The sequence below is a fragment of the Manacus candei genome, unplaced genomic scaffold, assembly GCF_025592945.1.
Source record: "Manacus candei isolate 608988 ecotype Guabito, Panama unplaced genomic scaffold, ASM2559294v1 h1tg000050l, whole genome shotgun sequence".
Taxonomy (NCBI): Eukaryota; Metazoa; Chordata; class Aves; order Passeriformes; family Pipridae; genus Manacus; species Manacus candei.
Window position 1 is genome coordinate 34,395,718 of NW_026138098.1, and position 13,061 is coordinate 34,408,778.

The window sequence follows — 13,061 nt, forward strand, 5'->3', positions numbered from 1 at the left end:
GAGATGGGGAAAACATCTACAACCCTGCCAGTCTCTCTCCAGCAGCCGAGGGGATGGTCTTAATCGAAGGAATGAAGCCTGGGAATGCACTTTTGGGCAGGTAAGGAAGACCCTAAAAACATAAGTTGTGGCTGCACTTTGACAGGTGTACCCAAGATAGACCATCCTCCATTCCACCACCGTTTCCCTCCTCATCCCACTTTTCGTTACCTTGAGCTCCTTGATATAGCCCACACTGAGCAGATGTGACTTCACCCAGGTAGTGTAATGACTTCTCTGTTGTTATATGCCATTCCCTATAAATTACTCATCCTCTTTTGCAGGGGGATCACCGAGAGGCTCATGGCTCAGGCTCCTGGCACCATCCCACTCCCACCAGCACTCCTTGCTTTATACACAGAGCTGATTCTTGTCCTATTTGATTTTTCCCCTCATTTCTCTAGCCTTCCTGAACTGAATACCACCAAAAACCAAAGGATAAATTCGCTTTTTGCTCACTTCCCCCTGCCATGAGAATACTCTCCACACCTACCTGTGCGTTTGGAGTTGTTCAATTAGAACAACCAGGCTCTCAAAGGAATTCTTCTGTAGCTCCTTCACCTGGCCCTTGCCAGTGATTTCTCACAGTTTGCAATCTAGGCTGGGAGAGAGGGATGACCAGAAGGAAAAATGCCAGCTAAAACTCCGTGCATCAGTGCATCTCCAAGAGAAATCACTCCAGACATCAACACTTGCACAGGATCAAGAATTATTTTTATTAGCAATGGTACCACACAATTAAGTTCTGCCTCAAGAGGTATTTGGTCTGTAACACGAAGGAGAGGAGGAGCAGAAATGCAAAGCAGTGAGAAAACAAGCAGAATCTCATCATTCCTTGGATGGGAGGAAAACATACAAGCTGGGGAGAGCAGAGCACAGGGCAGGCTCTCACATGGGATGCATAAAGGCCACAAAGGGACTTTTTGGTTGCCAGCACAAAGTTGGTTTGGGCTTTTTGACCAACTACTGCATTACTCCAGTGCCCAGGGAGGTGATGGGAGCACTGACCCCCTGAGCAGCACCCAGCATCCCTACCCTCAGCCCTTGGATGGACCTTCACCTGGGTCAGGGCAGTCCCTGGCCAGGTGGTGGGGGCTGAAGGGCTCCAAACCCACCAAAGGGACAGGATTAAGAGCCCACACGTGCCCAGGCATGTACCACAAAGCTGCTCCTCATTGCCACATGCCCGGTACATTTTCCACTTCTGTCTGGATTTTATGTTTGAATAAAAATCAGCCATAAAGCAAAGCTCTGTGTGGGTATTGCCAACAGGCCCAAACTAAATGCTGGAAAGGGTTATTATAAAAAAACCCAATGTCCACCAATCCTACATGTCACCCCGTAGCAATAACCACCCTAAACCCTGTTGTTCTCCCAGCAAAGCCCCACATCCAGCCCAGCATGGAGATGCCTGGCAACCCCAACCAGGAGCTCCACCACTACTACAAGCAGGAGATACTGAGAGAACATCCCACTACTAGAACATCTGCTAATAACCACGTCTTAAAGGAAGTATTTTCCATAGACAGCACCCCTCAGGCATCACTGCAATGTAAAACTCTGCCATCACACCTTTGCTTATCAGTTCACCTCTCCTAGACCATAAATCCAGCCAATTTAAGAAAATAAATGCAATAATTTGATTTAGACCAGGCTGCACTAGCATATGGGAGTTTAAGCCACTTTAAAAGCCAGTCCTCTTTGGGTGGTCTGTATTTTTGGGTGTCACAGTAGCTCACCCCTCTGAAAACATCTGGAGACCATATGCTGTTTGTCTACATGAATTAACCAGATTTCTGCTGAGAACATCACACCAGAGCCCCTCTAATACCTCTCCCTGCCTTCCATAGACCTCTCTCAACACAGACTAAAGCCACCTTAAAAACATCAGGCTAGGACCACTCAGCATTTCACTTTCCTTGGAGGTCAGACAGGTAAGTTGGTGTCCACAACCACCACCCCATGGTCACAGCAGGAGAAATGCTCTCAGGTTGGCCACAACATACAGCTCCAGCACTGACAGCACCTTGCTGGGATGTGGATGATCCCTCAATTACATTTTACCTGAAAGAAATTAAAGCAAGCAAGAGTCCCAAGTGGAAAGGTTTCCCTTATATATGTCTTTTTTTTTTTTGGAATGACTGTATGAAATGTGTGCAAAACGGTGCCTTGATCCCTGTCACGGCTGCTATCTGCTCCCAGAGTTGTGTTAAGGTGCTCCAGGGCTCAAACCCCTTTTAGCTCAGCACCACCATCACAGCTCAGTGATGGGGGATCCCCCCGAGACCACCCAACCCCTGCAGGGCTGAACTTGCAACAGCGAGGTAGCAAAACCCAAGGTGCCCCTAAAAGTCCTGGGCTCAGCTTAAAACCAGCGTGGTGGCCCCAACAAGCCACTCACTGGCACTGGGGTGAGGGCCTCTGGTGCTTCCCTGAGCTCCCTGGCAAGGATGAGGCTTTTTTGGTCTCTTTGCTCCATTAAGCTGGAGAGTGACATGTCTGCTGGGACGTCCCCAAGCACAGGGGACACCCCTTCCCAGAAGGGAGACTTTCCCTCTGCATCCCCCTGGATGCAACCACCCCCCTCCCAAGACAGGTAGCCTGCCTCGAAACCACAGCATGCCTGACTTTTCTGGGGAAAAAAATTCCCTGAATATCCAACAGCAGCACCACAAACTGAGGGAATCCTCCTGCCCCAGCTGCCTCTCTACACATGGTGGACCACGAAAACGGCGCAGGCAGACCCCACAGCCAGCCCCAGCATGAGGTAGAACGTCATCACCACCCCTGCTGCCTCGGCCAGCTCTCTGGGCACGATTTTGGGGCCGTAGACCATGACCAGTGTCCCCAGGTAGCCGTTGCTCAGCCCCAGCAGTGCCGTGAAGACCACTGGGTAGACGTCTTGGTTGAACAGCACTGTCCGGATGTGAGTGCGGGGCTTGTAGTTGCTGAGGATGAAGAGAGGGAGGAAGATGGTTCTGAGGAGGACGAGGGCGGGCAGCAACTTGCTCTTGGGGCCAGGTACCTGGATCCAGGCCGTGATCTGCCTCCCACACCAGTCGGCAAAGTTGTACAGGAGGAAACTGGTGAGTGGCACAAAGTACTTGGTGCTCCACAGGCTTCCCGAGTCCTTGCTCACTGACTCAATGTTGGAGGAGAGGGAAGGGAAGATGATGATGGAGATGAAGAAGACGTAGAAGAGGCAGAAGCCAAGGAGGGCGGTCTTCTGCAGGATGGGGCGGAGTGGGGGGATGCCAGTGCTTCTTGTGAGGAAGGAGGAATTTGTGGTGCCTCCCGGCTCTGCCCTGTCCTCTGCGGAGCTGTCGGGTGGCACAGTGGCCAGAGATGGGCTCTCCTTCTGGCTGCTCAGGTAATACCTGGAGAAAGAGAAGGAGAGAGCCTATTAGGCAGTGTGCAAGGGGAATACAAACTGAGATTTGGAGAGAGAGCAGGAGAGAAGCTGGTGATGCAGGGATGCCCGCTGGACCCAGTGATTACATCCCACCTCTAGCTCCCACCTCGTACAGAGAGATGAAACCCTCAGAGGCCCACCACCCCCTTTTCCTCACTGTGGGGATCCCATTACACCCTTGATGGTTCACAGAGGGGATGCAGGCATTTGGGGGGCAGGGGGTTTTGAGGGTTACAAGCACCAACGAGACCAACGGGTCACATACAACAGTGCAGGATGTGGCAGAGACGGATGCCCGGTGGGGGCCTGGCTGGCTGCCTCCAGATCACAGCTCTCAGCTGACTCCACAGATTTTGGGAGCCCCGGAATCAGCACTTGGTGCCCCTGAGAAAGCTTGGCAGAAACTCAGCCAGAAACCCAGTTTCGGTCTGTGGTTTCAGCGAAATGGGGAAGCGTGGCTGGAGGCGCTGGAGCGCTCCCACTGGGATGCTGAGGGGTGACAGGGCAGGGATCAGCACAGAGAGCATCCCACGGATCCCCCCAGCAATCCTGCTCGGCACTGACAGCAGCAAACCCTCCCGTGCCCACGGGATGCCCTGGCAGCGGGCGCACGCACCTGGAGTACTCGAGCCTGGGCAGCAGCAGGTACACCATGATGCAGACCACGATGAAGATGTCAGCAGTGAGGAAATAGGCCAGGGCGCTGTCGGTGACATCGGCTGCTGCTGCCAGGTCTATCACAGAGGCCACGGCGCTGATGGTGCCGCCCATGGCCTGGCCTGTGTGCGGGAGCAGATGGAGCTCAGCGCTGGCGCTGAGCCAGACCAACCCAGGAGGGCACAGGTGAGAGACAGAGAACAGGAGGGGGAACCCAGAACCAGCATCCTTCTCTTACTCACACCTTCCAACACGCACAGCTCCCCGGGGGACAGAGCTCACCCCCTGCCCCTTGTGCTGGTCCCCAAACCCGGCTGAGGGAGCAGCTGCACACATCACCTCCTCTCCATTTCCACACCTCACTGCAACACAGGTGTCTGTGGGTCCCATCCTGCATCCCCTTCCAGCACAGCCACAGCACACACATGGGTCAGGATGGGACCAATCTGCTGAGCTTGCATGTCCCAAGTCCCGCAGAGAAAGTTACAAACCCTTTCCAAAGCCTTCTTTCCACTGGCACACACATTATCACCTCCCTTCTGCACTCCCGCAGATGGGAATTCAAGCCACCAGCAGCAGGAATGTCATCTCAGGAATGTGGTGCTTTCCCCCTCTGGGATAAACTCATCAAAACATTCCTGTTGTGGCCCTAGGAAAAATTTCTCCATCCTGAGTTTTTCCCCTTCCCCTCTTGGTTTGTCAACCGTTCCACAGCACATTTATAATGTTATCAAAGCTCCAGGGAGCTCATCACTCACAGCTCCCAACCTGCCCCTCATCACTCATGGAAATGCATGGAAATGCTAAAAAGAGAGGAGGAGACAAGGCAAAGCTGAAGATCCCTCTGCTGGAAATAGCAAAGCAGAGGGATGTCATCTCCTTCTCCCTTTCTCCCTGCACCCAGCAAATATCCAGGGTCAGTTTATGGGTATTTACAGAAACCAAAGCTCATGTGACCGAGCGTGTTTCTCCATCAGCAACTTCCCTTTATCATTAGGCAAAGCCAAGTTTCTAAAATAAACCCCGTGTGACAAAACCCCAGATGCAGGAGAGAGACAGAGAGAAAGCCAGGGGGAAGCCCGAGTGCACGATCCCGGCAGGGCCGGGGGTCACCCACCTGAGATCAGGGCCTGCAGGTTCCTCATGGGGAAGCAGCTGCTGAGCCCGAAGATGCTGCTGGAGAAGACGGTGGAGGCGCTGCTGACCACGGCCACGCAGCCCACGGTGAGGGCGAAGAAGGGGGTGGTCCAGGCTGAGGTGTCCACCTTCACCAGCACCGTGATCACCAGGAACACGGCCAGCATGACAAAGAGGGAGGACAGGATCCGCACGCTGGCAGGCACCCTGGGGACAGCGGGGGACAGCACACTCCTGCCTTTAAACTGCAACATGAAGGTGCAACAGGGGGCACAGCAACTCCTCTGCCGCCAGAGGGAGGGAAGAAAATAAAGAGAGGTGGGGGGAGATGAGGAATACAAAGCAATGAGGAGGTGGAGAGAGGCAGGGAGCCAGTCCAGCAGCTGAGATCTGGAGATTAGGCACACAAACACATGGCTGGAAACCTGATCTGGGTTAAGGAAGGGTACAAATGAAGGGATGAGGTCCTTGTAGATTTAAGCCAAGCTTGCAACAAGGTGCAGATGGTCCATTTCTTAACCCAATTCAGGGGGCTGGTAAGACAAGGATAAGGCATCGCTCCTGCCTGAATGAGCATGGCTTCTGTCAGCCGGTCCCCTGGTGACAAGGGTATTTTTAAGAAGGAAAACTTGTTTCCAAGCAATTAACCAAGGAATTTATTAGGAACTGATTTACTGAAGCCAAGTGCAGGCCTGGGTGCTGTGGTGGGGAGCAAGGTGCTTCACCCTGCTTCATCTCAGCCAGCTGCAACTCGGGCAGAGGTGGGGTGGGGGGGGAATTTTGGCTGCACAGGGAGGCTGAGCCCTGTGGCCTCCCCCTGAGGGAAGGGCAGGCTGAGCTGAGAATCAAGACTGAAGCCAGAGAAAGGCAGGAGCAAAGCCAGGGAAAGCCACGGCTTGGGGACCCAGGATCAGAGCAACACTTACTTGTTGACAAGCAAGAAGTTTCCAATCAGGCACAGCACCGAGGGCACAGTGGAAGCAATGGAGATGTAGCTCTCAAAATAGTCCTGCCAGGAGAAAAAAATTAAAAACAAAGTAAAAAAGACTGGGTGGAGAGGGGAAGAACAACACACAAATTTCAGGTCCTAAATAGGGACTTATGGCGTAGGTGTCCACCTCGTTGCATTGTAGCACATGTTGCAAACTATTCAGGGCAACAGGCCATGGGAATACTGGAGTTCATCTTCCCATAGCCCTGGGCTGTTTCAGGAAATTAGGGACACAAATTCAGAAGGAAAAAAGGTGAAGGAAATACCTGCCATACCACCACACTGGCCCCATGGGGCAGCACCTGAAATAAGGAGGGCTGGATTTCTCCTGCTGGCTCCAGCATTTTGGAGAAACTCCCTGACTGTTTTCTTGTCCTTGAGGGCTGGTTTTAATAATATTAATGCTTCTGTGTCCTGATTTATGATTAGCCAACTGCCTCGAAAGCCCAAGATGGGAACAACCAGGACACCACACGTGAGAACAAGCTCATGCCAAAGCAGCCTGAGCAGGGACACAGGGACATGACTTTCCCTCCCATTCTCCCTCTCTGCACACATAAAACTCATAGAGAAACTCTATTCAGACTCCACACCCATTAACTCCACGGACTTGTGCATCATCTGAGCAGGTTGGCAGCAGCTCCAGTGAATCCCCACCAGCCCAGAGGTCAGGCTGGGAACACAGAAAGCAATAACCACAGCACAGAGAGAGATTTCTTGGCCAAGATTGCAGCCAAATGCTTACATTTTCAATCCACTTTATGTGTCAAAGCGTGCCTGCTCCCTCTCCTCCCCTTGAGGTGCTTAATCCCATTTTTTTCTGCAGGAATCTCAGCAAGCAGGTAGGACAAGGATCACAAAGAAGACAATGACCTACGTATCCCTGTCATATAGGCTTTCATTTTCTGCAGTTATGCAGCTAGAGACAGGGCCCATCATGTCCAAGCACGAGAAGGCACTTGGCGCATTTTCTCTGCATGTTGTATTATTTCTTTTTACAGCTTTGTATCATTTTAATCAGTTTACAAGCACATTCATCTATCCTTCCCTATCAGAAGGTTCACTGTAAGCAACAGGAAGTGTAATAATCACTCCTAGAGGGTCCAGATAGACAGACACAAATGCCTGTGCTTACAGCACCGGCTTGGCCAAGCAGGAGGCTCAAAGCTCCACAGCCCCACGATGAATTACAGGAGGAAACACAAAGCAAAATGCTGGCTACAACTTATTTACCAACCCACTTGAAATAAACCCCCAAGCCATCCAGTGGATACTCAATGTACTTCCAAGTTAATTTTCCTTTGCTTTTGGGGAGGAAAAATAACTTTGTAGCACTTTGCACCGAGCACAAGTGTACTCAAAGTAACCCAGCAGAGATGCTGTGTTTTGAGCATCCCCAAGAAGCATTCATTCATTCCCAACAAATGGGCTCACACCAGCAGTGAGAAGAAAACTGGGCAAATATTAAATGTTTTTAATGCAGCAGCAGAATGGTGGGTGGCAAATTTAATCCTTGCCTGGACCAATGGAAAACATCAGGCTCCATAATCATCTCTCCTGCTCGTTGGTTTTAATCCACCTCCAGTGGTAACTCTTCTCCCTGTGTGGATATTCCCACTCATCACAGACATTTTCAGAGCACATTTTTGGCAGTGCAGGTTATACCTAGTTCTTCTCCCTTTCTGCTGAGCCCAAATAATAATAAACCCCAAAGCAAAGCTGGCATCTTCCTCCCAGCTCCACCTCTCCTGGGGGAAGGTGTTATCCCTCAGCCATGGAGCTGAGGCACATAATGGCAGTGTTTAAGCTCATATTAACTACAGCACCTCCAAGCACACTGCCTTTAAAAAAACCCCAAACAAGAACAAGGCATCATGGTGGCAAATTAGTCACAAGATGCTTTTGCAAAGTAGTTTTTATTCTGTTCCAGCCTGGACTTGGCAGCTGGGCTCCTGCCAGGCTAGAAGAGGAATCCAGGTCCATGACGGTGGCTGAAGGCACTGGAGTGTTACCTGGAGCACAGAGCATGAAACTGGAAGCAGCGAGCAGGTTTGGAGACAGGAGCAGGCTGGAGCCAGGAAGAGAGGCACCTTTCCAGAATCAGGCTCTGTGGCAGGTAAACCCTCCTGCTGCAGCCCCAGGACTCACCATCCCAGGGCAGAAATGGGGTTGAATGGTTTAATTTTCATCAGGCTCAACTGCAGGAAAAGCCACGTTGCTTTTCATGAGAGGGAGGAAAAAGCATCATCCCGTGGCCATGGAGAAAGAGGAGAAAAACCTTTTCAACAAAGCAATGGCTGATCTGACCAGGAATGCAGCTCTGCCAGAAGACACCTAGGGATACTTACCCTACCTAAAACCAGCTTTTTCAAGAATTGCCTCAGACCAGTGTGGTGTAGAAGCAATGAACAGTGGGTGGGATGCAGGGAATGTGGGAGAACACCATGCCATGTGGTGGCAGAGCACGCTTCACCCCTCCCTGACCACCCTCACTAGCACAGGGGCAGACAGCTTTGGTCTTTAGGCAGTGCAGGGGCTTGGGCTCCATCGGTTTAATCTGCTCAGTACTGCGATTTACACCAGCAGACCTGTACTTCAGCATCCTGGTAGGAGCACTCTGCTTCCTCCTCATCAAAAATGCAGCTGGCTTAATAATTATTAAAATTAAAAGAGCTGTGGGTGTACTGGGGTGAGAAATCAGAGGGCAAACGTGGGCGTCGCACCTGGCTCTGTGTTTATGAGAAAACAAAAAGTGCCCAAACCACCTGAACAAGCTCGGCCTCAGGAGGAGGATGGAATGCAGCCTCAACACTCCAACACTTTTTCCATCCACCAAGAAACAAAGCCATAGCTTTGCCAGGGAGCCACAGGGAAGTAATCCTGCTGTGGCAGGAGGAGCAAGAGAAGGCAGCTTTTTTGGGGAGAAAGAGGGAGGCTATAAACGTGCCCCCCCAAGGCTGTCTCATCAATTGCCCTGTGACAAGCTCCTCACCCCATATGCCAGAAGCCAAATGTTTATTGCTGCAAGGACATATTCATGTCACACCTGCCAGATCTTGAAGGACAAAAAAAAAAAAAAGAAAGACAACCAAAAAAACAACCCACCACAAAGATATTTTTACTTTGCACTGCAGAAATTACCCTATGAAAGGCAGCCTTAGCCCGATTTTTTAGACACACCTTAAAACTTACCACTCCAAATGGAGGTAGAAGACAGCCCCCCAAAGTGGTTTTAAGCATCTCTCTCGCTACTATCTGTGCTCCCCAAATATACCTCTACCTCTGGTTTGCAGCAGGTGAGACCCCAGGAGATGTTCACTCACCTTCTGGGGAGGTGGAGGGAGAAAAAGAGCAAGTCAGGAAGGGAAGGAGCTTTTTTTCCCTGCCTTGGAAGCAGGACACTCACCCGCAGGTCCGACGGTGCCTGCTCGGCTTTGTCCGAGCAGTTCTGCAGCTTGAACATCCAGTAGTGCTTTGCCGTGATGAAAAAATTCCAAGGCAGGAGGGACCCGATGCCCAGGAGGAAGAAGATAACGTAGGCCCCATGGAAGTGGTCGCTCGGCCTGGGCCGGCTGTACCTGTTCCCCAGGGGCTCCTCGATCAGGGGCTCCTGGTCTGGGGGGACGCTGCCGGCTGCCGGGTGCATTGTGCTGGCACGCTGCAAAAACAACCACCCGCGAGGGTGGGATCACAGCAGGGTTACAAACTGCTGCCCACAGGCTGCTGTGGGTGGGCTCCGTCCTCCCCTGGCCCCAGCAAATCATGGGATCACAGAGTGGTTTGGGTTGGAAGGGATTTGGAAGGTCATCTCATTCCAAAGCCCCTGCCACAGGCAGGGACACCTTCCACTAGACCAGGTTGCTCCAACCTGGCCTTGGACACTTCCAGGGATGGGGCAGCCACGGCTCCTCTGTGCAACCTGTGCCGGGGCCCGAGCACCCCAGTGCTGCATGAATGAGCTGAACTGGCTCGGCATGGGGATGGAAAGACTTGGGAAAAGCGACTTGGACATGGTAGGTTCCACCCCAGCAGCACCCACATTTCCGCCCATAATTAATAATTAACCCGTGCCCTCGGCCTTGCAGGAGCAGGAAACCTCAGTGAGCTCATGAGAGGCTCCAAAAAAACCAACAGCCGGCAAACCAGCAGCGCCGCGGGGCTCCGCAGAGCAAGGTGTAAACTCGTAGTAACACCGCCGGGCTTTCCGAAACGACTTGTAAACTACTACGGCATCACCCGGGCTGTGCGGGGCGGCTCGTAAACTAAACGCGACGTCAGCCGGGCTGAGCGAAATGACTCATAAAGACACAGCAACGTCACCGGGCTCTGGAAGAGGGGCCGGGGAGGCAGCGGGAGGCTCGGCAGGGGCAGCGGGACCCACCGAGCGATCGGCACCGACCCCCGAGCGGCGTCAGCGAAACCCCCGCCCAGGAGGGCAGGGCAGAGAAAGGAGAGCGCGGGGGAGGCGGAAATGCCGGGGTTTGGCAAAAAAATTAAAAACAAAAAAAAAGGACATTTCTGGAGCAGGAAACGACACATCCCACCCTCCAGCCGCCCGCTCCTCCACCCCCCCAGCCAGCCATGCATCCCTCCACCCGTCCCCGCAGCACTCACAGGGGTCTCGCACGGCTCCGCCGCCGCCTCCAGCCCCGCACAGCCACGCCCCGCCACGCCCCCTAACGGCTTGGCCACGCCCCTCACAGCTTGATCACGCCCACTCCTGATTAGACACGCCCCCTTCGTGTTGGCCACGCCCCGGCTCAGACGGGGGTGTGGCCTCCCCGTCCTGGCCCCGCCCGCTCAAGGGTTGGCCCCGCCCCCTCCCCACCCCAAATTCTGCCTTTCTGTTCTGCGCGGGTGACACCCACCTGTGTCCGGGTCTGGGTCTCCAGCACGGGAAGGATGTGGAGCTGCTGGAGCGAGGCAGGAGGAGGCCATGGATTTGCTCCGAGGGCCGGAGCCCCCCTGCTCTGGAGCCAGGCTGGGAGAGCTGGGGGTGTTCACCTGGAGAAGGATCCAGGGAGACCTGAGAGCCCCTTCCAGTGCCTAAAGGGGCTCCAGGAGAGCTGGAGAGGGTCTTGGGACAAGATGGACAGGACAAGAGAGAATGGCTTCCCACTGCCAGAGGGCAGGGATAGATGGGATATTGGGAAGGAATTCTTCCCTGTGTTGGTGGGGAGGCCCTGGCACACGTTGCCCAGAGAAACTATGGCTGCCCCATCCCTGGAAGTTTCCAAAACCAGGCTGGATGGGGCTCTGGGCAACCTGGGCTAATGGAAGGTGTCCCTGCCCATGGCAGGTATTGAAATCAGATGAGCTTTAAGGTCCCTTCTAACCCAATCCATACTGGGATTCTGTGAAAATCAGTGTTAATCACAGTCTGGCTTGATTTTTTTTTTGTGGAATGGGGAACATATTGTGTTGGATTTCGGGCCCCTTACCCGAGATCCTCCTTTACTCACTGTGCTTCCTGCAACACCCCATCAGGATGAATTTCACTGTAAAGTCCTCAATTTTCTTCAAACTACTCTTTAATGCTCACCTTGAGAGCACAATGTGACTGGAGAGGAAATCATCATTAGCTCTTCTTTCCCTTTTTCCTTCCCCAAAAATGTGTTTGGCTCCTCAGCCACGCAGGGAAATGATAAACTGGTGGGGCCCCAGTTTTTCTGTAACCCCACTGTAACCATCAGACAGGCTTTGCCAATTCATTTGTATTTGTGTGGGCAAATACATTAGAGGGGTTTTACATCATCTGTTTCCTGTTGCCAGGTGTTTGCCTTTAGCCTTCCCCACCTCCAGTCCCTAAGGTAACCAACCTGTGTCTCTTCCTTGCTTTTTCCTCCACTGAAGGAAAAAGCCCTTCTTCCAGCCTTTCTTCATCAAGGCAAAATGCTCTCCACTTTTCTGCAGAAGACCCCAAAAAGGTCTAGTCTGGATTTTTTTCCACCTACAGCTGCCTATGGGAGAAATGCAGAGGGACCCAGATATCTCCCAGTAGCACCAGTGCAAGCACAGCTGGCCACCACACAGCTCCAGCCTGTGAGCCTGTGAAGAGAGCAGGTCAGGTGGCCTTGGCCACCCCGATGTCAAAATAACCTCAGACACACACAGGATCCCATGTTTTTTCCCTCTTTTGTGAGCAAAACAAGCAGAAGCACGCAACCATCACACCCACTGGAGATGTGCTGAAATGGAAAGGCTTGAGAGGAGCGCACGGGTTTCTCTCCAGAGGTTCCTCCTTGGGATTTTCATCTGCATTGACATGTCAGCCTGGGAAAGCACCTGAGGAGATGGCACAGCCTATCCGAGTCAGCAGCTCATCAACTCTGAGGGATTTGCCTGATATTTGTGACCTGCTGCCATCCATCACGTCCAAAAACCCACTGCTGGAGCAGAGCCTTGGATCACATCAGCACAAGGGACTGTGACAGCCCAGCAGGGGGGACAAAGCCAGGCCACGCTGGGCCAGAGCCACCACGGCCCCTCCAGAAAACATTACCCACACTCCAGAGACCCTGCACAGCAACGCAGCCCCCCACACGGGCTGGGGGCAGGTTTTAGGGACACCCCTGTGCTGCTCTGCTGCTCCTGCATGTCCTCTGTCCCGCAGAATAAATCTGTCAATGCTTAGCAATGGGACAACTGTCGATTTTGAACCTGTCGTGGGGAATGGGGTCAAGGTATCAGCTGAATTTTAAGGGGATCGAGCAAGCTGGGTATTTCCATAAGGGAACAAGGGATGAAATCAGGCACCAGTCGGTCAAAGCTATCCATGGATTTGGGCCCTTGGAGAAATGGTTTAGTGGAAAAGGTGCCCAAGGA

At 52.7% G+C, this 13,061-nt stretch overlaps 1 protein-coding gene across 1 annotated transcript; it reads right to left on the reverse strand.

Moving 5' to 3' along the window:
* Window positions 1–731: 731 nt before the first annotated feature.
* Window positions 732–10,898, reverse strand: SLC29A3 (solute carrier family 29 member 3). The gene is made up of 6 exons (XM_051800321.1): window positions 10,851–10,898; window positions 9,643–9,894; window positions 6,172–6,254; window positions 5,226–5,452; window positions 4,068–4,230; window positions 732–3,416 (listed from the first exon to the last, which is right to left on the reverse strand). The coding sequence occupies exons 2-6, from the start codon at window positions 9,880–9,882 to the stop codon at window positions 2,747–2,749; spliced, it is 1,383 nt and encodes a 460-aa protein (XP_051656281.1). The 5' UTR covers window positions 9,883–9,894; window positions 10,851–10,898; the 3' UTR covers window positions 732–2,746.
* Window positions 10,899–13,061: the final 2,163 nt, after the last annotated feature.